We start from the raw sequence: 24,815 nt of genomic DNA, 5'->3' as shown, positions 1-24,815 counted from the left end.
TGTATGGAACTTCACAAAATGCTTTTGATCCATTTTATCTTGCAACTCAGCAAAGAAATGTTGCAATAAGAAGCACCAACAAAGATCTGAAAATCTTAAGCTCTGGATTACCATATTGTATTCTCATGCCATTCAGTGCATCAGACAAAGGCAGTGGGGTTCAAAGTAAAGGGAAAAGAGGAAGGAAGGAAAAGAAAATGAAACTGGTCACAGAAAGTGCAGAGTCTAAAGTCAATAATATCCTTCCACATCTTTACTCTTTTCACAGATTGGATGTTAAAAAAGTTGCAGCAATTAGGCTTTTGTTAATTACCAGCTGTTGAAACAGATGTGTTGACTGTCCTTATTAGCCCACAGCTGGGGCAGGAGAACAATTGATGCTCCCTAAAACCAACAGCCAGCTGTTTTGCAGTAATTATCTCCTATCAATAACACAGGTGATAAATGCAGAAAAGATTCTATCCAGGAGTTTCAATAACAAAAGCACAGTTACTTCACATATAAATCATTTTCAGTGCCAGATTCCCCCCTCCCGCCCCAATCCTAAATATGTGTGCTAATATACCTCTCTGGAAGGTTTGTGATGTTACACTGTTTGCAGTTGTTTAAAGTCCACCCTAACCAGTTTATGTGCTGGTTCATCATGTTTAGAATAGGACTGAAATATGATGCATGCATTAAACAAAGTTTGATCATTGTGGACTGTTCAAGATTGTTCTTGTGTTGATCAAAAAAAAATAGAGGTGCAAAATTGGAAATGTTATCTTTTACTGAGTTTTTTGTTTGTACAGAGAATTTAAGTTAGTTGTTCCATAAAAATTGACCTATTCTGTGTATCTTAAAGCTGGCACTCTTTTACACATACCCAGTATACCCTAGGAAATAATATTACATTACCTTTTGTCATTCAAATGTTTAAAACTTGCTGGGCATATTATACATGTTATTACCTATCTTTACTTCTCAGGAGTTTTTGCAAGTAGATTTTGTCATGATTTACAGTGAAATCCCAAATCTATTCACAGCCATTCAAGTCAATGGGCTTAGAAGGATGTAATTCTGCATTGAATGACACTGTTAATTTAACATAATTTAATCTAGCCATTTCATTTTTTTTAAAAAAAGTGATGAATGAATTCAGACCAGAGGAGAACTTAATTCTGCAATATGAAGCAACATATAAACCAGAGATATATACTTATTTTCTGTTTAATACTTTTGTTTTTGCCTCAATTATTCCATTTATTTTAACCATTCAAACTATTGTTTAATTTTAATCTTGCCTGACATTAATGTCAAAGTGTTACAAAACAATTTTTAGATCAAGTAACTGAAATTTTCCATTCTACTACACAAAGCACTTTGGCCTGAATATAGCCATTTTTTGCCCAAAATTTGGTGAAAGTGGACCATAATAGTATATGAGTATACTGGTAATCCTTGATATATTTTATGAATGCTTATACTCCATTCAACATAAAGAACCAAGGAGATATGGGAATTAATTCACTACATCTTCTTGGATCTTCTTTGTGCTGAATGCTTCAAAGGGTCCTAATGCCTGCTGTCCCCCACTTCTGATTCTGATTCTGAAACATAGAACTTTGAAAAAATAGCATTGATATTACTCCAAATGACCATTAGCAAAACTCGCCTTTTTGTAAAGTTGTGCCTGCCACCCCCCCCCCCCTTCTTTCCAGGACAGGAAAGAAAATGGGAGGTGCAACTTTACAAAAAGGTGAGTTTTGCTATTAGCCGTCTGGAGCGATATAAATGCTATTTTTTCAAAGGTCTATGTTTCCCATGCAGAGCATATTGTGGTTTTTTTTTAAATAAAAGCAGTGCTTAAACAAGGATCTCTGACAACAACAGAGAATCTGTAAGATTTTAAACTGTGGCCGTGCCTGCTGCAACTTCCACTGCAGCACCCATGACCACCCTTAGATCTTTATGTTGAACAGTATAGAAGTAGATTTTCTTTTTTGTTTGTTTTCTTGATATAGAAAAGTAGATACTTCTCACCATCCTGTGCATCAATTGTCAACTTTCACTTTCACATCACCACATTTTAGACGATCATCGAAATATCCAGATTACTGCATTAATATAATTGGGAACAACTCCAAATACAACATAGTATATCAACACAGATGTACTATGGATTATTTTTTCACATGGGATTATTTATTCACATTGGTTCATGATCTAATTCAAAAATGTTTTTGTTAAAATTGCATTAAAATGTATAGTTAAGCAAAATTTTTAATCCCTTACATAAGCAAAGTGGTCCTCATCAGAGCTTAACAAACAACATATCTATAGGAATTCAACAGTGCTCTCCTAAATAGAGTTACACCCTTCTAAATCCATTGAAGTTAATGGGCCTAGTAGGCACAGCCCTGTTTAGGATTGCACTGTAAGTCTGCTTACTAATTAGTCCACACTTAAAGATACCATCGTACTGAAAACAAGGATTAAGATAGGCTAAATCGTCATTCTTTCATATTCCTTCCTTTTCTCTGTTTTTCTGCAATCCTTGTAAAAAGACTGTTCAGTGTGCTTGTATCTAGAGAAGCTTGACAATAATCAGGCCTCTGTTCATTAAGAGGGACAAGATCAATTAACAGACAGACATTGAAAGGAAAACAAGTGAATCAGAAATCCAACAATCACAGGCTACACAATGCTCATGAAAAGTGAATTTTTAAAATGGTGTTCTGCTTTAAACTTACTGCCTTTTTACTATTCAAAGCACAGCATATTACATATCACATAATTCTAAAGGAAATGCACACATCACCACCAAGCAAGTGCTACACAAGGAATCACAACTTTTGCAATTGCCTAAGCACCATGACATTTTTAGAATGAGTTAAAATAACAGTAAAAGCAAAAACAAACATTTGGTAGCAATTATTTGTATGAGGTTTCTGTTTTAGAAACAACACCTTCCTACCAAAGATACTTATTTCCTCCAGTTGTCAACTTTAGGAACATAGTGTTATTGGTTACAAACAATATATAGCAATAAAAATAAATAAATCAACTGTCATCAGAACTGTCATGTCAGGATTCAGAATGGTGTTGTCAATCCAGAATGGACAAAAATATCCATTCCCATATGTTTTATATGAAATTAAACACACACACACACACACCTTTCACAAAATGATTTTGATATACCATGATACAGATAGACCACTGAAAAATAGAAGGGAGAAATTCCTTTTGTGCTTTCAAGATAACTGCCATTATATATGTTAACTATTTACCATCTGCACTGGTGAATACTAGTGATTCCCTGCACTCCATTATTCTTTGTTCACATGTGTCTTAATCTTCCTGATCATTGGCAGTTGTAAGTAGAGAACTTGGGGATGGGGATGGCTGAGAATGGAGATATCTGGCTTGATTCAGATATAACCTTTGATCCATGATTTACTTCTCAAATCTTGTAACTGGTGCCAAATTCAGTATCACATAAACTATGGATTTGGACATTTGAAACCATTTGGATTATGACCCAGCAAGAACTTCTCAGTGTGCACCAGAATAAGGCCACAGATTTACTAGCAAGAATTCATACCTGACAGATACCATATGAATATATTGACCAGGTTAAGAAAAGGTTAATTCTCCACATAAAATGGACATTCCTCCATATGTATCACAGAAATCAGTTGGAAAATGTCCCTAGATTTTAATGGCTACAGATTACATTCATTATTGTTTTGTTTGTGCCACATAAACACACACGCACCAACCCTCTCCTCCTTTTACTTAAGTATAATGTGTGATATAGGCTTCAGAGTACCAGGTTATGTTTTAAGCTATAGATTTTTGGAAGAAATTACAAGGGAAAAAATGATAGCAGGATTCTAATAAAATTTTAAACTGCTGCAAACCATTTATAACAGTTCCTTCTTTATATGTCTTGTAGAACACTAGTAAAGACTCCAATCAAGCTCTCAACAAAATTCACCTGGCAACAGTTGCATTGAAACAAAGTTACTGCAGCAACAAGTAACGTCAATGTGTTAATAATTGACATGAAAAGAATGAAACGGTGAGCAAGGGATAAAGAGGACAAAGGATAGATCTTAATAGAAACTTAGGCCCACAAGCGATCAATCAAACTGAGACTGAAATGAGGTTTGGTTCAATGTCATACTATAATGTAAGCAAATCCGAAATATAATTTTACCCCCTCTTTTATAATCTAGACACAAAGATGTCCACATTCCATTTGCCAATTTCACTTCCAGAATACGATATGCAAAATTTCTGTGTAAAATGTCCACTAATTGGTTTCTTTCCTCAATTGATGTGATGTAGAAACTTGAGATAATGCCAGACCAGTAGAACACACTGTTTAAAGTTTCTAAGAAAATAAAAGGTACCGGTGGGTTGAGTCACATTTGAAAGGTTAAAAGAAGAATCGGCAGTAGGCATGCTGGATTTCAATCAATCTATCAAAAGGAAGTTCTTTTCGAAAGAGGAACAAGATCCAAGTGACATATTTTAGATTAATGTGATTTGCATGACTTATCAACAGCCCAGGGTAAATTTTACTGTTGTGCTAACATCCATGGTGACTACTGCAGCAGGCGTTACAGCACTGAATTCTTAAGGAGAAGAAACAAAGCTCAGTCCAGTCAGAGGTGAATCAAACCAGAGGTGCTGTTCGTAGTGATTCTTTGTTCTCTGGACAACAGTTACATAGAAACATTGATTTTCCAGATTAAAATTACATTATTGATTTTCCAAGAACCATGGCTCAGTGGCAGAGCATCTGCCTAGCATGCAGAAGGGTCCAGGTTCAATCCCTGGACCTCTAATTTAAAGGACCAGGGAGCAGGTGATGTTCCTACCCTGGAGAGCCACTGCCAGTCTGAGTAGATAATATTGACTTTAATGGATTGAGGGTCTGACTCAGTATAAAGTGAGTCCATGTGTCCAATAACATAAGTAAATGCTTCACATTAAAGGTAACAGCACAAGTCCACTTCAAAAAAACCAGAATCAGTCTTTTCAAGTCCCATCAATTTCATTCTTTCATAGAAATTAATAGGACTTAAAAATGCTTAACTTTGGATCATGGTCTACTTAATTAATTGTATCAAAGCAACCTTTAAAACATTAACATTAACTGCGTAGATGTACACAGCAGTCTCCTTATCAAGTACCTTATCAAGTACTCTGATATTAGCATATATATGATGGGATGATGAGCAACCAGAAGATGCCTTTCAAACAAAATTATCTTAGGTGTTGTGAGGTTTCCGGGCTGTATGGCCATGTTCCAGTAGCATTTTCTCCTGACGTTTTGCCTGCATCTGTGGCTGGCATCTTTAGAGTGCTAACAGATCCTCTGAAGATATCAGCCATAGATGCAGGTGAAACATCAGGAGAAAATGCTATTGGAACACAGCCATATAGCCCAGAAAACCACAACACCCCAGTGATTCTGGCCATGAAAGCCTTCAACAATAAAATGATCTTAATTGGCTTAACATTTCTACCCTTCTTCAATCACTTCATCCTGTCTGATTTACCCATTGTTCCTGGTTGCTTGAGCTATTCCTTCCCTGTAAGAAGGAAGTTCCAGCCAGTTTGTTCATTGCATTTGTTTCTGCCATCAAGTCACAGCTGAGTTATGGCCACCCTCTGAGGTAGTTTGCCTTTGCCTGCCTCTGTGTCACAACTCTGGTATTCCCAGCTAAATACTAGCCAAGTCAGGGCTGTGAGTATATGATTGGTCATCCAACAAATTTCTATGCTGCAATTGGGGATTTCCCAGGTCTTCGTGCAACACTTGAATACACCACATGGGCAAACTTGTAGAGAAGATGGGGGAAAGTGAGGTACAGGGGCTATTTCTTTTTAGCATAGGTGCCAACCAGAGCACAATCACTGCAAAACAGAGGGAAACACTTTGCTTGTTCTAGCTGACAGACAAGCACGGATGCAGAGTCAGGTAAAACAGAGGCAGCTGCCCAGGCTTTGGCCCTCCTCTAGCAATAGGCAGTCTGCCTGCCTTTCAGAAATATGGGTACAGGGAGATTGGCAGAAGGTAAGGTCACCTGTGACCCTTGATAATAAACATACACATCAAATCGGAAGAGAGGCAGCAGATCAGTTATGAGCAAGCATATCTGTGAATATGAGAGAATTGCTACTTGCATTCTATCAGTGTTCAGCCTTGCATGTAAAAGCTGTGAACTGGTTTCTGATCCCCTCCACCCAGCTGCCCTAGGTTGCAGCACTATGGGGACCCAGCAAAGTTTCCCTAGCAGGAGGTCAGATGGGAAATCATCTGGGAGATAGCTTCAAGATTTCTGCTGCAACTAGCCATTTGGTCCTGCACACCATTAAAAGGTTGCAAACAACTGAACAGCCTGTTGATAAACCAGTGGCCTGATCGGACATGCTGAACTGTTGATGAGCCAAACTGACAGGTGTGCAAGTATCCCTAGTCTTAGTTAGAAAAAGGTATTTCCCTGCTACCTGCAGTCCTGGAAATGCCAAAGACTGAATCTAAGAAATTCTGAATGCATTTCTAGTATATAAATACCAAAATGAGCATTCATATAAAGGGAACTGTACCTTTTCAGTTTGAAAAACCCATAGAAATGGAGATGTATGTCAGTATAATGGGGAAGGAGCAGTGTTATGGGGTTACCTCTCAAGGGGCCTGAGGTATGAGGAGTGGTCCATATGCCAGATATAACTAGGAACCCACATATGTGGTTTGGGCCTGGCTGGCAGTTATCAGTCACCCTAGCTGGTGAAGGTGTGCTGTTAGGATTAAGTTGGAACAGCTGGGCATGGCCAGAGAGAGGAAGGGCCTAGCCCCAGAGGTGGATCCATTTGTTGAGGCAGGCCTTAGAGACAGTAGTACACAGGACCTAATGGTGGGTGACTGGAAGTGAGAGAGACTAATGGTGTGTAATATAGTGTGTACTATACCATCAGCGAATATGAAATACAGCTTGGTAAACATTACTGTGATTGGGAGGGCAACTGAGTTCCTCTATAATGCAGGGCTTGGCCTCAAATTTAATTCTGGTAATGGATAGGACGTCCTGACTAGGAGGGCTCAAGATAGCCCCCAGTTATCAGATCTCAGAAGCTAAATGTGGTCTGGCCTAATTAGCACTTGGATAAGAAGTCCTCATATAAGGCCAGGACTGCTGGCAAGGCCAAAACACGCCCCAGGTATCACCCTGGAGGCGCTGTTGCGGTGGGGGGTGGTAGGAGCGAAATGCCTCCTCCCCTTGGTTGCCGGCGGGGACCTGTCATGTGGCCGGGTACTGGCACGTGACAGGGTCCAGGCAAGCCTTTAAAAGGCTGAGCCTGCCGGGGGACATCCTCTTTGCAAGGCAGGGAAGCAAAAGGACCCTCCCACCCACCCTGGGTTATGGTTAAGTAAGTTTGCATGTTATACTATGTTGGTCGCAGTTCGCTGGGGTGTTGGGCATAACAGCACATCCTATTAGGGGAAGGCAGTAGCTTGCATGCCGGACCTTAGGAGGTTCAAGGTAGTGCTAGAGCTTGACAGGGCAAGCCTTGGGGCCGCGCCAAGAGCTCGCTACCTGACAGGAAGGCGTGTCACAATTTGGGTTTGTGTCCAAGTGACATCTAGTAACTTTCTGTTCTTGTTCCCTTGGGGAAGTGCTGGACAGTGTTATCTGTCCGAAGGGCCTGTGGGGTCAGCTGGGGCTGCCCTATAACCAGGTTCAGCGTCGCTGCCTGGGGGCCAGGATGTGCTTGGTTATGCTCGCCCAGCTTCATGGTGGTTATATATATGTTGTTAAATAAATTTGGGCTGCGGCCGACTTTATTTCCAACAAACAATTTGTTGTCTGTATTAATGCAGCGAGTTTACACACCTCCGCACGCAAAGCATCTCTGTTCATCTTTCACCTTGAAAACTCTATGGGGTTGTCACAAGTCAGTTGCAGCTTGACAACAATTTCTACTACCAAGGGACAGCATCCTACAATGCCAGCAGAGCTCTATCAGCAGAGTGAAACTGGTACGTATGGACTTTACCAACTCACCCTTCTGCTGCATCCCACGAAGTCCCCCCCTTAACTCATTGTGTTGAAAAGGCCATTACGGACAGTGAGGGGGCAAAGAGGTCCACAGTGAGAGGAGTAATTAGCAAAATTCTTGTTTTTTAGCAATAAAAGTGTTGTTCTATGGGGAAAGGCATCTTTGGATCTAACATGGGAGGAATGAGTTTTAAAAGAATGGCAGAGGAAAACTTGGAGTGAAGCTCCATCCCTTTACAAAATGAAATCAGTTTTTTTAATACTTTAGGGGGCTTTAAATAAATATACAATTGTATATTAAAACATATAACACATGATACTGTGTGCAATGTTTACATGTACCATACCTAGTTATAACATTTTATAAAAATGAAATTCATGAATTTTAATTGCTCTTTTACAAACAGCTACTAATCAGTTGTGACAAGGTGAAATTACCTCCTAAAGGTTGAATTTCAGGCCTATTAGATAAATTGGTAGCAATACAATGATACTGAATAAGACCATACTTAATTAAGCAGTGCCTAAGGCAATGTTTTAAGCAATGTCCAATGGAACAAAAAATTTACTCCTAAAATATAAATATGTTAACCACTATTAAAATATTTTAAATAGTTAAATTAGGAACAAATAGCTACATTTAGATGTCCATTTGAAATTTCGTTTTAGAAAAAAGATTTTATATGCACACTGTACGGGGTTCCATGGAGCTCTTGGGGATAAGGATGTTTAATGTTCCCCAAACATGAGAAAAGATCAAAATATTGTGAACCAGGTCAGAAGTGCTGTTAATGATTCGCTCCATTAAAGGCCTGACTTCTCTCTCTGTCTCTTTTGAATTGCAGAGGCAACACATCATGCCGGTCTCTCTGTGTCATTCTTTGGCCACTTCCAGGCAGATTGAGAAAAGCTGGAAAGTAAACACAGGTGTTTTAAAACTGGAGCTGCTGTCAGGGACAACCACAAACACCCTTTGCTCTAGTGTGGCTGTGCATCTTGCCCGCCCTCTCTTTTTAAAAAGAGAGCTTATAAAGAAAATGTCAAATGTTTCACCTTTCAACACCTCAAAATAACTCAGAGCTTAAAGTATTGTCTAGGAAATCTCAAGCAAATAGTTATTTTTACAAAATTCTTTTTAAATGTAGCCAAGATAGAATTAGTCATGTAAAATTCTTTTCTGCCCCCACCCCATCTCTTTTTGCTAATTGCTTTATTTGGACGATATGTTTTTTCAGGTTTATTGGAAAGCATTACAGTTTTTATACACAGAAAACACCATCTAGAGAACCACACAAGCATATCTGTGAATCCCATAAGATTGTTGACTAATTTTACTTTTTAATCCACTATATAGAACTGCTAAGAGAGGGAGACGATATCATGGAACCCTGATCATCCTGGGCTCATAGATAATTTACTGTCTTTTACTGTTTCATGGGTTGGTCTAGGGGGTGAGAAGGAAACCCAGACAGAATCTGTGCTGGTGGGGTTCTTTGCCTCAAATCCCTGCCTCAAAGCTATCTGCTTGAGACAATTTTCCCATATTGTGGCAAACAGGGAATTCCAAGCACAAACCCTAAAACTCTCTGGACTGGGATCAGAGTGGTTTCCTAATTTCTCTTCCCTGTTGGCAGAATGGTTGGCAGAATGGTTGGCAGAATGGTTGGCAGAATGGTTGGCAGAACATTTCCACATGTGCCCTATAATGTAGAAATACACTGTATGTCAATAGCCTCTGTGTCCTGCTTCAAGCATTCTGTGAGCATTCAGACATTTATGCTGTCACTATTGGACTAGATGGCCCATGGACTTAACATGAATAATCCAATATTGTTATTTTAGGCAAGGGTAGCCATTGGTGTGGCTGCAGGGCTGGGCTTCCTCAGGGCAGCAGAATCAGATGGCAAGTTGGCAACACCATGGCTTCAATCAAAACCATGCCTCTTCAGCCTTATGGGATCGAGCCAGGGAAGAGGCCTCAAGACAGTGCAAACCATCCCCAAGCATTTTGTGGGGATGGAAGACAACACCCAGGATTGGCTGGTTCCCCCCAAACCAGAGGAAAAGGGGAGGGGCAGTCGCAGAGTCTGTGACAAGTAATTTAAACTCCTACAGCCCAGAGATAAGGAATACATGGCTGGGGCTGCTCTGTCCATGGAACTGGCTAAGACAGGGGTCGGCAACCTTTAACACCCAAAGAGCCATTTGGACCTGTTTTCCATGAAAAAAAACACTTGGAGCCACAAATACTTCTTGACATCTAAAATGAAGATAACACCATATATATTCTTATGCAGGGAGAAGTTCCCTTTTTTGGGGCCTATTTTTACCCATCAAAGCAAAAAAAAAAAAGGGGGGGGGTAAAAAGCCTGTTGTTTTGTACATGATTCAAATGACCAGCAATAGAACCCCCATTTCACACATTTCTCTTGTGTTGAAAGACAATGATTATGCCCCCCAAAAAGAACCCCCTCAAATTCCACTTGGATGAGAATTGGATCGGGCAAGATTGTAGTGCCCTTTTAATGGGATTGTCAACTTCCAGGTGGGCTGAGGCTCCCCGGAGGTAAAATGTCTGCACTTATGGAAGGTAGACTCTAATGCCAGCCATATTCTCTCCACTGAGCATGGCTCCCGCCCTGCTCCCAAAAAAGCCACAGCTTCTGATGAATCTACCCCGGATGGCTTTAACTGGGGATTTGCCACCTCCCAGTGGGAGTTGGCAACCCACAACAACCATGGCTGAGGATGATCCCTGACAGCTTCCTCCCTTCCCACGATCTACAAGCTTACCCTCCACTGGCTTATTCACTGGAAGTAAACCTTCCAAGCATCCCACGTGCCAAAGGCTTTCCCCCCCCATGTGCTCCTGCCCTCGCTTGGCAATCCGCAGAAGCAAACAATTCCCTACCCACTCCCGCCTCCCCATCAAACAGCCTTAGCCAGAGGTGCAACCTTGCGCGAGGGCTCTGCAGGTAATTTCTTAAAAACCTGACATTGTCTTTCTCACCTGGACTCAGCCAGGCTGCCATCTGTCAGGAAAGCCCCTGAAGCTCAGTGGGGCTGCTGGGGGGGGGGGAGTCACTGCACAACCCAAGGTGGCTACTGGGAGTCCCCCATGTGGTCCCTGCGCTCCCCCAAGAAGGACTCACCAATGTGGAAGGGAAATGAGGCCACCCAAAGCAGGGTCAACCCCTGACCCCCCATTCAAGGGAGGTGGACTGAGGTTAGGATTGCACTGAAAATCTGTGCTCCTGCAACTCCCTCCTGTTTCCCGCCCTTCACCACTCACCTGTTCAAGAGGATCCATCAGCGGTGGTCCACCCCTGCCCTGCATCACCAGCATCAGCCAACCAGGCAGCTGAGACAGGGAAGTCTGAAGTGGTTTGGAACAGCCATCTCGGGCTGTGCCTCTCTAGGAATGGGGACTCTTTCCCATTAACCCTTAGGGAAACTCTCCAAAGGAGGCTGAGAGGACCCAAGCCATGGTACCCAAGAACCCCGCCGCACTTGAGAAGTACAAGGAAGGAGACACGAGAAAGAGACGACAGCATCTAGGCTCTGGAGCTTTCGCAGAGTTGCAGACCCTGGAGGCTAAAGAGAGATGTGGATCAGGGTTAAGATTCAACATGCTCCCCTCACAATCTGAGCCCTCTGCAGGGTTGGAGGTTGAACTCAATATACCACCTGGTGACCTCATCTCTGAGTGGGTAAACTGTAACACAGTGCAAGCCATGGATCATTGGATGGCCTTCCCTTTGTGCTGCTAGCACTGGCCCACCTCCGCATATATTCCATTTTTTAAAAAAAATCAAAGCAATAAAATAAGTTTTGTGCTGATTATGTATTACTTCAGGAGTCAAGGTAGTATGGTACTGCATGGTCTCATCAGATCTTGGAAGCTAAGCAGGGTTAGTACTTGGATGGAAGACCACCAAGGAAGACTGAAGAGGAAGACAATGGCAAACCTCTCTGCTTTTCACTTGCCATGAAAACTCCTTGCTGGAGTTGTCATAAGTCAGTTGTAACTTGATGGCATTTATGTACATATGCATTATTGGCTAGCATTTGTATGTACAGCTGTGTTGTTTTTTGGTGTCCATTTTACATTATATATGCTGTAAGAACAAAGGAATGACCCAAACGGAGAGTTCCTCATCTCAGCCCTGGCTTGGCTTTTGTCAACTTTCAGAGATAAGATGGGACCACAAGGGGCATTTTCCATTGTGGTACTTCATCCAAACAACTCCTTTCTCCCACTGAGTTTCGGTATCAGGTTGCAACCTTTATATTTTTTACAGGCCCTTTAAGTAGTAGTGTTTTAACTCTCATGGCTCATAATTGCTGCTGCTGCTATTAACACTTTCAATATTTTGATCATTTCTAGGGCTATTTTACTTGGTATTCAATGTTGGATGTTTTAAAGTGCTCTTTTAACCATCGGAATTGCTGAGTGCATTTTGTATCTGACTGGTTTTATTAATTAAGGTTTTCTTCTGCTGAACACTCTCTTGGAAATCAGTTCAAGCAATTTGTATCAAAGACAGCAGCCTGTAAATATTTAAAAAATAAATAAGAGCAAGGGTTTATCCAGAAGACATTAACATTTTTTGTCTTTAGAATATATATATATGTTTAAAACAATAAAACCTCATTTCTACATGTCACTGAATTAACCACTGGACAAGGCTCCAGTTTGTTTTTTTCTAGAATCACATCTGCTGAAATGCACACTGGAATGAAGTTTGTATTGTTGTTTTAAAATTCTGTAGATAGGAAGCCAGAATGATGTGACAAGCTGCTTCTGGTACTGCCACAATGTCAACTCTACTGGGCAAGTATTTTTTAAAGAAACTAAAAAGAAAAAACGAAAGCTGATGTCATTTTCTTTTGAATATAAACATAGGACAAAAGCCCAGCAAAAGGCATGAGATGTATTTTTTCTGAAGAAAAAAACTGAAAGAACACAGGAAACTCTTAGAGAGAGGTAAGACATTCCATACTAAGCGAGGATACTTGCATAGCTAATAGGAAACATTTTGGAAGCACAACAAACGCTGAGAAGCACAATTTAGGTTTTAAAGGTTCAACTTAATCCTTTATTTTTAATAAGCTTTGAATTAATGAAGCTGGCTCACATGTCAAAAGATGTTTAAATTGTTTTGTGACTTGACAATTGATATCTGCTGGAATAATTTTTAAGGAGCTTTTCTTTCTGTCTGTTTTGTTTCAGTTAAAATTAAAATCCAAGCTGCCTAATCCTTGGAGTCAATCTGTAATTAAGGGGATTTAAAGAGAGACCATGCACTGCATTAATGATAAAATTTAATATCTGTTTTAATACTCTAATAAAAGAACAAGAACCAGGCAACACACAAAAACACAATCACATCTATATTCTGTTTGAATTTACCCCAACCATGTTTCTAGGAACCATCAGAAATACTTGATGCTTATAGACATGGGATTTCATGGTTTAATGTCTGGGCAGTTTACAGTTAAGGCCATGATCCTGATATTAGAGATTTTAGTCTTTCAGAGGGTGACCATGAACAAGGAGGACAGGGATTCTCTACTCATACCCTGTTGCATAAAAGAAGCAATTTTAGCAAGTGAAATTTGTCATGATACAAGAAAAACAAACATCTTCCACAGTTCCTTTTCCCACACAGAATTTAGGGTCCTTTTATATCTAGTCACTGCAGTGTTAAAAGTGACATGGTTTGCTGAATTTACCCAGTAATTTTAATGGTGTGGTAGTTTTTTCTTTGCGTTTTTAGCATGATTTGGATTTCTGTAAATGATAGAGTGCTAGGTTAGTTTCAATTCCGCTCTACCATCTGTGCAATTATTTCTAAAAAATACTTGTGTTGTAAAAGTAATTTTAAAACTCCAATACAAATGGTATATGTTTGTTAGGGGGGGAGGGGGGAGGAGGAAGAAGGAGGTCAAAATTGGCATTTCCATAAAAGCATGCATGTTCCTGTTTATCCACAAATAACAACAGTTCTCAAGAGTAAGTGCACAGTCTTCTGAGCCCTTGCACAGATGCAATCACTTCACCCTCATAACATGCCAATCGCTGTGTGAACGGATCCTGACTTCATGTGACTATCTGTCTACAGGCTACATACCATTCTGTGATATTCAGAAAGGTGTGACCCAATCCACAGTTCTGTTACACTGTTGACAAAATTATAGACAATAGAGACAAAATTCACTGAGATGCAATCTGCAATCCCAGAGTAAACCCAACTGAATAAAATGGGCTTTACTTACGGGTAAACATGAATAGGACTGCACTGTTAAAACACCCAATACTTCAGGTTGGTTTGTGGATTGAGCTCTTTGTAGCAAATTTGGTTTAATAACAACAATAAAAACTAAATTCATGACTGGTTTAAGTGGTGTTCAGCAAATGCTTCCAAACAGAATGATACTTAGTTGATCCATAGTGGTAATCTCCTTTATGCTTCATCTATTAGCTGCATTTTTCTTTAATGAAAAGTAAAACTTTGAAAACACAACTTTGTCAAGTGCATATTCAGTGGAGATTGAACTTCTAACTAGAAATGCCAGGACACAGTATTTATCGCTATAAAAGAGGGGAAGAACTTCTCTAAGGTTATTGCTTCCTATTGAATAATTCATTTTTATATAAGTATAATGAAATACTCAAATTGAGGTACACGCCAGGACTGAGCAATCAGATTCTGCAAGGATGACACATCCTAGTCTCTGCTGATATCTCCAAGTGTTTGCTCTGCTTTAATATCTTCCACACATTGGGAATGCATTCAGCTTGACTTGCTTGCAAGCAGTATGTTTAGTATTTGTTCCCAGACCCCTATGTTCAGCCAACATAAACCAAATCAAGACTTCTGAATACTGCTTGGTAGATTGCTAAAACAATGGTTTTCTAAAGCATTGGGGAAATACAGGGTCTGCATTGTTGATTCATTTTTACGTCTTTGAAAACAACTTCTGCACATATAACTACGCATTTATTTATTTTGTCTTGTGCACTGACTGACTTGATCATTAGTATGGGTACACAAGAGAGAATCTAATATCTGAAAACAGATCCCCTGGCAAGTAAGGAAAAACTTCAGATTCTGGGACAGAGACAATGTTTTACATCCAAGGGTACATCAGATCTTTGTGGATATGAATCATGGATATACATAATTACAAGCCTAGTTCATTGCAAGAGACTTCACACAGAAACAGAGCATGTGTTTCCTCCATTCTGTTTTCTTACACAACAGTACCTGTTCTGTAGAGTGGGTGGAGATTGATAAAATTGGAAGATTAGCAGTCAGTAGGTGGAGAAAAGTGTAATTCTGCTTCGAATGTCACTATAAGGAGAAAGCTGAACAGGAAATTGGCTCTCTATGAGACAACTGTTGTTTCTAAAATGAAAACTTTTTAATCTATCATGTATATATTATGTGTACTTACCTGGGGCTCTCTTAAAGGATATGTAAAAAAAATGGAACCAGGCACTTGACTATGTTTGAAAATTTCTCTCATCCACTGGCCTACCTTTCTGTATTAGAGAGAATACCATCAATAGTATATCACACCTGCATGTTTTGACTTAATGTATAATGTTATTAGTGATCACTGTTTGGATTGTGGTAAATTTCATGCCAACTTTCTCCACATGTGGTGGAAATGCCGTGAGAGCAGTTAAATGTTAAAATATGGTGACCATAATGTTATCAAAAGGAACTGAATACATCACTGAATTTTTGCCCAGTTATTATTACTGAACTTAATTGCCACTTAGGATGATCTTGCTATATATTGCAGCTTGACTTACGCTAGCCAAACTGTGGAAACTGAAGAAAATACCATCAAGAAGATCATTTATCGGCAAGGTCAAAGATGATTGTACCTTTGTATGGTTGACTGTCCTCCAGAAGGGTGAGGACATGAGAGATACAGATTCATTAAGGCATGTGATCTTAACTTGCATTGAACAAACAATGTGTATATGCAGTCTAGGTTCATTATACCTGATTTGATAGTTAACAAACTATAATAGTAGATAACTTATAATAGATATAAGCTGATTAAGTTGATAACCCTATATAAAGTTGAGAAATTTATCTGTATCTATATTGAATGTAATTTTGAATGTAAGGTAAGAGGCCCAGGTAAGTACATATGGCAAAATTGCCCCCACCTTTTCCTCCCTTGTGCCAACCTGGGGGTCATTTGAAGTGGCCTGCAGGAAGGCGGGGTGTGTGGATTTGACGTAGAGCATTTGACCACATCCTTCCTCCAGGAAGCTCAGGATAATGTACCTCAGGGGTTCTCAACCTGGGGGTCGGGACCCCTTTGGGGGTCAAACGACCCTTTCACAGGGGTTGCCTAAGACTCTCTGCATCAATGTTCTCCATCTGTAAAATGGATAAATGTTAGGGTTGGGGGTCACAACAACATGAGGAATTGTATTAAATAGTCGCGGCATTAGGAAGGTTGAGAACCACTGATGTACCTGGTTTTCTTGTCCCCTATGTTATTCTCACAGCAACTGTGTGAGGTAGAAGAGGCTGAGAGAGAATCAGTGCCCCAAATTTACCTGATAAGTGTCATGTCAAATAGGAATTTGAGCCTTTGTGTCCCTGGTCCCAGTCCAACATACTAACCATTTCACTGCATCGACTCTCTGATGTCTTCAATCATATTGCCTTGGGGGGGGGGGGGGGTTTAATGCAGAAAGAATGATTGAAATTAAAAATCTTCTCTAGTTAAAAATCAAGTCATAACATAAAGAAAAAGAGGTTTTAAAGCAATCTGGATGAATAATATCATGCCACGGAAAGAGATAGTTGGTCTCTAAGGCTGTTGCTATTTTCAGCCTGGGGGTCTCTGCTATTACCAGACCTATAGTAGGCATTCAGTAAATGCAGCTTAATCTTGAATTCCCTATGCATTAAAGAAAATAATGTGATTTCTGAATTTGTTCTCCCATGCAGTTATTTAAGGCTGCTGCCAATTCTTCCAGTAATCAGAATGTTGAAAAAAGAATGTTTCTTTCCATGTTATCTCTAGCAAAACCAACAATGATTTTACAGCATTCTCAGGACCAACAAATTCTATTCCAGTATTATTTACTGTCCTGATGAGTAGTCTGTAGTACACTAAAGCCTGTGTCACAGTATAGACTTGAGTAACTCTTCATAGGATTGCATTGTAAATATGTTATATTCCAAGAAGCCATAAGAGCCTTAGGCCCATTTTGCACAGCACAAATAAGATGTTGTGAGAACACACACACACAAAAAAGATGTCTCGGGGAGGAACTCCACACAGCTTTTTCCCCAAGATATCTTCAGGCATCTTATTTCAGCCCAAGATGTCTTATTTTGAAGATGCTAAAAGGTGGACTTTTCCCCCTCAAGTTGTCTGGAAGACTTCTGCCTGGCTGTGTGGAGCTCAGAAGGTGTGCCCCCCCCACCCCGACCATTAAGCTCTCTGGTCAGTTTCCACCTCTCCAAGCAGGCCTGACAGCCATTTCCGTTCAAAGAAATTACTGCAGACCACACCTAGGAGAATTTTGCAGCCCACTCTGGAGGACTTCAGTCTACTGTCCACTTTAGAAAGAGCATTGGGACTGCAGAAGACTGGTCTATCGCCCATTGAGAAGCATTTGAGTGAGCCACGGAATCTGTCCTCTGGCGGTGATCCCCAATGCCTGCGTTCCAAGCGGGGGGGAGCCTAGGCGCAATTTCTTTCTGCAGGCAGCTAAAGATTCTTCCTGGAGTGTGTGTCTGCATTTCTTTGCAGACACTTCATTGGAAAAAAAATTAGGAAAACTATATATTGCCAGAATCAGCAGGACAAGCTGAGTTCAATTATGTACTCTTCTGGCTAAAAAGGCACCCACGATTGGAGAAGCCTCTTTTCTCCTCTGACATCTGAGCTGTCTGGACAAAAAAAAAAAAAAGAAAGGCGGCTTTTTAAAAGACATCTCCAGGACATCTTATTTGTGCTGTCCACACAAAAACCAAAAAGGTCACTTCTTTTTAAAATGTCTCCCAAATGTCTTATTTGTGCTGTGCAGAATGAGCCTTAGTTGTTTTAAAAAGAACATTTTGGTAATTTTTAATCTTTATGACTTGAGAGAAAAATCTATACATGCTTTGTTAATTTCTGCTAAAAACAGTTGGGGAGGCAACACTATCTTTATTTTGCATACCCACCAGCTTCTTTTCCAAATTTGTATGTGTGTGTTTGTGTGTGTGTGTGTGCGCGCGCGCGTGTGTGTGTATACGTCACATTTCCAATAAACGCAAACTTACAAATTTTACTTGTGGAGTTATGCAAAATGGATAAAACTAGAATGCTGAACATATTTTATTCTTGCTTTAGAATTTTGAGCTTGTGAGGTTTGGATATTGTGGTGGGCGAAACTGATACTTTCCATAAATTACATCAAATGTTCTTCAAATAAGTAAGGTGGCAATTAAGCACACAGAACAACCATGATGCTCTTAAAACTAATTGTATAAGTAAGTAGCTTTCAGGAAACAGCTGCAAATTTTGGCATTCTTAGCCTAAGGAACCCCATTTGATACAGCAGCACCATCAAGATCCTCAGATTAAGAATGAAAGATGAGTTGATGAGTGCAAACACATAGCATCTGCCAAGTCAAGGTTAGTTTGTATCCTTGAGAACACATTAAGGCCTTACCTGCTTTTGTCTTCACGTCTCTAGAAAAATTCACTCATTCATGTCAGCTGCAGATTTCAAGTCACACAAAAGAACGGGGCTCTTTCAGGTAAAGGGGCCCTGGTACCATGGGGGGGGGGGAGCACAAATGTCAGAAATATTTATACAGGACTTGCCCCACCTACGTCTCCTCAGTGTCTACTATCAACAGAAAGTGGATTCTATTAACTTGGAGCGGCATTTCAGATAAGGGGATCATGGATGGGTCACAGAAAGACCTTTGCTATTTTGAGTTTCGTATGGCTTTTGAGGTGAAGGGTTTTATGAAACTGGAACATTATGCATTCTGAATAGGAAGGGAAATCAAAATAACAAATGTTTCAGTACTTATTCTTGCTTAATATCTACTCATAGTGAACATGGTCTTTGCACGTGGAGATGATATTTTCAGTGGTATAATATTTTCACTATGAACTCATAATTATTTTCCTAGACAGTCACAAGCAAAGTATGTGTGATTAGAATTTTTGTTGTTGCAGTACTTAGCTTTTAGCTGAAAACTCCTCTCCCATTCCATCAATTATTTACTTGGTTTGAAGTTTTTTCGGGGGTTTTTTGTGGAGAGGTTGTTTTCTTTGGATTTTACTCTTTTAAGCTAGTTGCTGTCAACTGACTATTTTACCATTTGCCCCTAAGAAGCCATTTAAGAGACCCACCTCTAATAAAGAACTTTGAAAATGAGCAGAGGAAGTCCAGTAGTTACTTCTGCTCACTGAAAATACTGTTTAGTCTAATACTATGTTGCCTGCTTTTTAAAAAATTAATCCCCAATAGGACATAGGCTCTCACCCTAAGGCTGCTAAGTAAAATAAGTTCTCAAAGACAGTGCATAATTACATAGATAGACCTGCTCATAGACTAGGGGCACTACTCTTTTTGGGGGATGGGGTTACTATCATGTTTGGTTCTGTCACAGTGGGGGTCAGTTGTTGTGATCCTATAAAACTAAAAGGGGACTGGACTCCAAGAAGTGGAGTGGAGTGGAGTACTGCAAGTGGAGTACTGCTTGAAGATGCTTCATGTTTTGGTCTTCTTGCTATAGCACATGTGACCCTCAAAGGGCACTCTCACATGAAGGAACATCATGGACGGTTCCACAAGCAGGACTATGCTCTGCTCCAATGGCTTTGATCTGGCCCACAGGTTCTTCAAATTCCTTTTTAAAGTAAAACAGATGTCACAGTGTATCCTCAGCAGAACCTACAACTATACATGTATTTATTTGATCTACAGTGACGCTTTTGACCAGGAGGCATGCAAAAGAAACAGGGTTTCATAAGATGTTTTTTAGCAATCCTAAAGTTGGGCACTAACTCGCATTTCTGTTAGAGGGACATTTTTCTTTTGTGTGCAAAACTGATTGCATGCAAGTTTTATTACATGCATAAAATTACACAAGGTGTGGTTGAGAGTGTTTCTGAAAAACAGCTAAGCAGTGTGTAGTTTTACAGTCCTCTCATATCTGCACCTATTGTGTTTTTCATTTGGATGCCGAAAAACCTGATGGGAAAGTTTTCCATACTGCTGGAAAATCCCAGGTACCTAAAATGTGATGCTGCCCTCTATTAAATTCCCAGGCTGGTATAATTTCTTGCATAGCTGAACTAAGCAGATATTATAAAATCTTTATATTGCATTCCCTCCCTTCAGGCTTTAATGTTTGCTGAGATTAACTCCACACTTTCATATAATCTGTTTTGCTCCTGGATATATATTTTCCTTGACCAAGTGTCTGCTTCTCTTAACCACAAAGAATAAGGATGTTCTGCTTTCAACCTATTTCTCTTCAGTAACAAGCTAAAGAAAACTATTGCTAATATGCACTTTCTTTTCCACTGAAATAGAAACTTAGGCATACAATTAAAATTACGCATACAAATGAGTCAATAGTACTATTTGTGTAAAGATAACCACATATGCAAATAATTCATTGTGCAAAGCAGCATGCTATTTCTAAAATGTATATTTTTCTTCTTTGTAAGGAAAAATGTCAGAATTGCTTGGTGACGCCATGTGGCCAGTAGGTTCTGGATAAGAACCATGCAGATGGGATTCAGATAATTTAACAACCGGTTCCGGTGGTGGGATTCAAATAATTTAATGACTGGTTGTTTACAAGCACCATTTTAACAACCGGTTCTGCCGAAGTAGTGCGAACCTGCTGAATCCCACCACTGGAACCATGCCTCCTTCCAGTACTTTTACCTTTTGCAGTTCCTAGAAGCCAGGTGACTTTATACACATGACTATTTCCAGATGTTCTCTCAGTTCACACATGGAATGAAATAGTTTTCAGTGGCAGAAAAAACTACAATGCTATATTTCAGATATTATACCTGACCAAACTGGTGTAATATTAGTTATATTCTCTCAACTCATACTGATACAAAGTACTATAAGATGTCTCAGAAGGGCAATTTCCTAAATCCTAATCAGTTTACCCCACTGTTTGGGTGAAAGAATAAATATTTGCCGTTGCTGGTAAGAATGGGGTGGGGAAATGTCGAAGGGAAGTTATAAAAAGAATTGTAAAGTTATTTCAGTACAGTACAAAGTAAGAACAAACAACATCATCTATATCAGAATATTTCAGTATCAGAGAAAAATACTGTTAAAATCTCAAAGACAAATATTACGGTAAGATCCTAAGATCTTGAGTTCTGCCCCATTCATAGTAGGGATTTTTCCTGTCTGTTAAAGGCTACTTCTGAGGACAAGGTACCCCTGATAACTATATGGAATATAAAACAGGTTCTGCATCTTGAGCAAGATACCCCCTTAAATATGGAATACCTTATGGTTTGAATCCAGTGTTAAATCTTCAGTGATTAAATGAATGTTCAACAGTAGAGTGGGACCTTTGCTTTTGTCTCCTTCTGGAGCCCAAAATGCACCCCTATGCTCTACTGGGGGACAGGGGTCTCTAGGAACAGCATAAGATGGGAGCCAGAAGTCTACAGTTAGAAGAAGAAATTGTTAAAATTTGGTCTGTTCAACTTTATATACTGTAAACTTTGGTCTGTCCAACTTTATATACTGTAAATTTGGTCCAACTTTATATACTGTAAACTGGATGTTTTAGTTAGGGGGAAAAGGTGTATTATTTTATTCAGACTTATTTGCATGGAACTTTAAATGACTAGGGATACACATGCAAAGTATGTGAATATTTTTAGTCCAATCGTGAGACTAGGGGCACAGTAAACAAATACAATTGGTTGTAATAATTCATGGGGCAGCATAACTTTAAAATGTCTGACATGGCAATGCTGAGAGATGATGGAACCTCTGGTACAAATATTTAGGATGGCATACCAGTTTAAAAATCTATCTTTGTGTGGTCAGAGGGATGAAAGCTGATCTAATTTTGACAACCAAAAATAGGTAAAACAACAAACATATGGAGTAGCTTGGTGGTAACTACATTTTATTGGATAGCTGACTCCAATTTCCTCTGCAAGTGCTTTCTGTGCTTCCCATGACAACCAACCAGGGACCAGCTTTATTTTTGTGTCTTGCGAAAGTTGCGTGGTGGAGCAAGCCCAGACAAGGTATATGGAAAGAAGCCCAACTTAGTCAATTATCTCAAACTCATTTAAGAATGGTTACAACAATTTATACATTTCAAAAGTAACAAATAAAATAGTAGAATTTTTCATCCCTAAAAATGTAAAACTTTTTTTAAAGTTTAACCAGTAGAAAACAAAACAAATAATAGTCTCAAGTCATTGAACAATTCTGACATTTGATAAGATTTCTCTGTATTCTCTGTTACACATATTGCAGTAAAGTGGACATACAGGGGTATTTTGTGACGTCTGCTGTTTTTTTCAGATCTCTAAGGAGAAAAAAAATCAAAGAAATCCAGTGGTGCCATGATGTATATTTTCTAAAAATCCAAGTACAAACCTCCTCAAATACTCTCATTCTCTTTTGTCAGCTTCCTCCTTTTTATTCTTTTTGACAAGACATTTTTCACCTGGAACTGGGAAGAGGAATAATAAGTTCCTCTTTTGCAAATAGCAGTAACTACTATGTGGTCACTACTAGCATAGGTCAACAGTCTTATTAATACAGCATACATTACTTGAAACATATCAAACAGACGCATCACAATATTCATTTTGTACAATTACTAACAGACAAAGAAGCAACTATTTACCAAATATTATAAAATATTGCCAGGACTGAATCTGTATGAAAGTAATGTTAGTTGCTAAAGCATACCTAGCCAATTTGGAGAATAGGTTGTTTTTATCTTGTTGCGCTTACAGATACACACACACATACACACACGCCACAAAATAATACCGTAACAGAAGGGTGCTGTATCTGTGTTTAAAGAAGGGGTTGTTGGCAAACAGCACAGCTCACTTCTGCCGAAATGTACACAACTGATATATGCGGCACAGAAAGCTGGCACCCAGGGCTTACAACCTTAATTTGCCTGCAAGAAGGAATGGAGATTTACCTTCAGAGCACGTTCTTGATTGTTTTCAGCAGTCAGATGTCTCGTGTTGTTTGCAGAAGTCTGGTTCTGCTCTTTCATATGATGAAGCTCCTGCTCCAGCCGTTTGCACTGCAACGAGGAAAGAATCCCATTAAGTAAAGGAGCTGGGGCATATCATTTTTTCCCCCAGCAAGCCAAATAAATTAATGTAAATACAACTACCATTTTTTTTTGCAAAAAAAAATATTGCAATGAATCAAACTTCAGAGTTAAACATGTTGTGAATGATCTAGGAGATGCGATAACACAGATCTTAGTTTATGCATCCTCCCAAGGTACAATTATTCACAGATAAAAATGCAAATTTAATACTTCAAGCAGGAATGCAAAATATTTGAAAGGTGATGTATAATTTATTGAGAAAAATCATCTTCTAAGTATGAATGAAGTCTCAGTACTACATCAATAAATATAAAATATATAGGAATGGAACATTACTTCTTACTATACTGATCCAGAAGATATGGGAATAATCATATGTGTTGCTTCTTTTAAAAACAATTAAATAGAATGAAGAACACATCTCAACCTCCTAAAGGGTATAGCTATAATCAACATATGTTTATATTAACAACTGGAGTATGGAAAACAAGTGATAATTTTACACATGGAAGGGAACACACTCAAACAAATTACATCAATATGTAGCCCAAGATGTTGAATGAATTGAAATGGTAACCAAACCATTGTTCAAGAAGGTCATGATTTGCAATCTCTCAGTATTCTGGCTTGAGAGGAAAGTTGTTTGCAAACCCCCCCCCCCATTAAAATAAGAGTAAGACTGTTTCTGCACAGCCAAAAAACAGTGCCCTAAGGACGGTAAAAACACTGTCCCCAAGGCGCTGTTCGCACAGCTGGCACTGCTGCATTGCAGTAGCACCGTCCTCGCCCCTCCCAACCAGTGCAAAGATGCCTCAGGAAGCAAGGTTTTTCAAAAGTGGCGTCTTCCTGCCAGCACGGTGTGAAGCGCACCAGTGTGAGGACGCCTCTTTTGGCCCCTCTGGTTTCCCGTTTACTTACCTCTCCTCCCAGCGCAGCTCTGGATGGCTGGAGGGACATGCGCACGCTGCCCTCCGATCTCCGGAAGTCAGAGGGCAGCATGGGCATGTCCCTCCAGCCATCCAGAGCTGCTCTGGGAGGAGAGGTCCTGAAGCTTTACCGGCATGAATTATGTTGGTGGAGAGCTGTTTCCTGCCGCTGTGCGGAAACGGCCTAAGGAATGTCAAAAAGCACAAAGTTATGTGAAATAAACTCTGTAAAATACTCTGCATATCAAGAATACCATGGAAATAGTAAAATAGTATAAATTATCCTGTTTTTGCTAATAATAATATTCTATGCACGAAAATTTAAGAAATTGCTGGAAACAGACTTTATAACTAGAGTATCAGTGATGAACTGAATGGAAAATATAGATAAAATACCAGTATTTCAGTTACTGTAAATATTTCCCATGTCAAATAAGAGATTATGAAATCACAAGTAGCACCTTAACCTCTAAAAG

The 24,815-nt window shown here is 39.5% G+C and overlaps 1 protein-coding gene across 4 annotated transcripts in view; it reads right to left on the bottom strand.

The window, feature by feature from the left end:
- The window catches only part of MIPOL1 (mirror-image polydactyly 1), a 254,510-nt gene that overhangs the window by 103,434 nt on the left and 126,261 nt on the right, over window positions 1-24,815 (bottom strand). For all 4 annotated transcript variants that reach the window (XM_048485912.1, XM_048485911.1, XM_048485909.1 and 1 more), the window contains one exon: window positions 23,273-23,380. In XM_048485912.1, the coding sequence (XP_048341869.1) occupies window positions 23,273-23,380 (108 nt within the window). The remainder of the gene's footprint in view (window positions 1-23,272; window positions 23,381-24,815) is intronic.

Source organism: Sphaerodactylus townsendi, linkage group LG02 (genome assembly GCF_021028975.2).
Source record: "Sphaerodactylus townsendi isolate TG3544 linkage group LG02, MPM_Stown_v2.3, whole genome shotgun sequence".
Classification (NCBI taxonomy): Eukaryota; Metazoa; Chordata; class Lepidosauria; order Squamata; family Sphaerodactylidae; genus Sphaerodactylus; species Sphaerodactylus townsendi.
The sequence above is the reverse complement of the archived record's forward strand: the minus strand, read 5'-3'. Positions and strand labels throughout refer to the sequence as shown.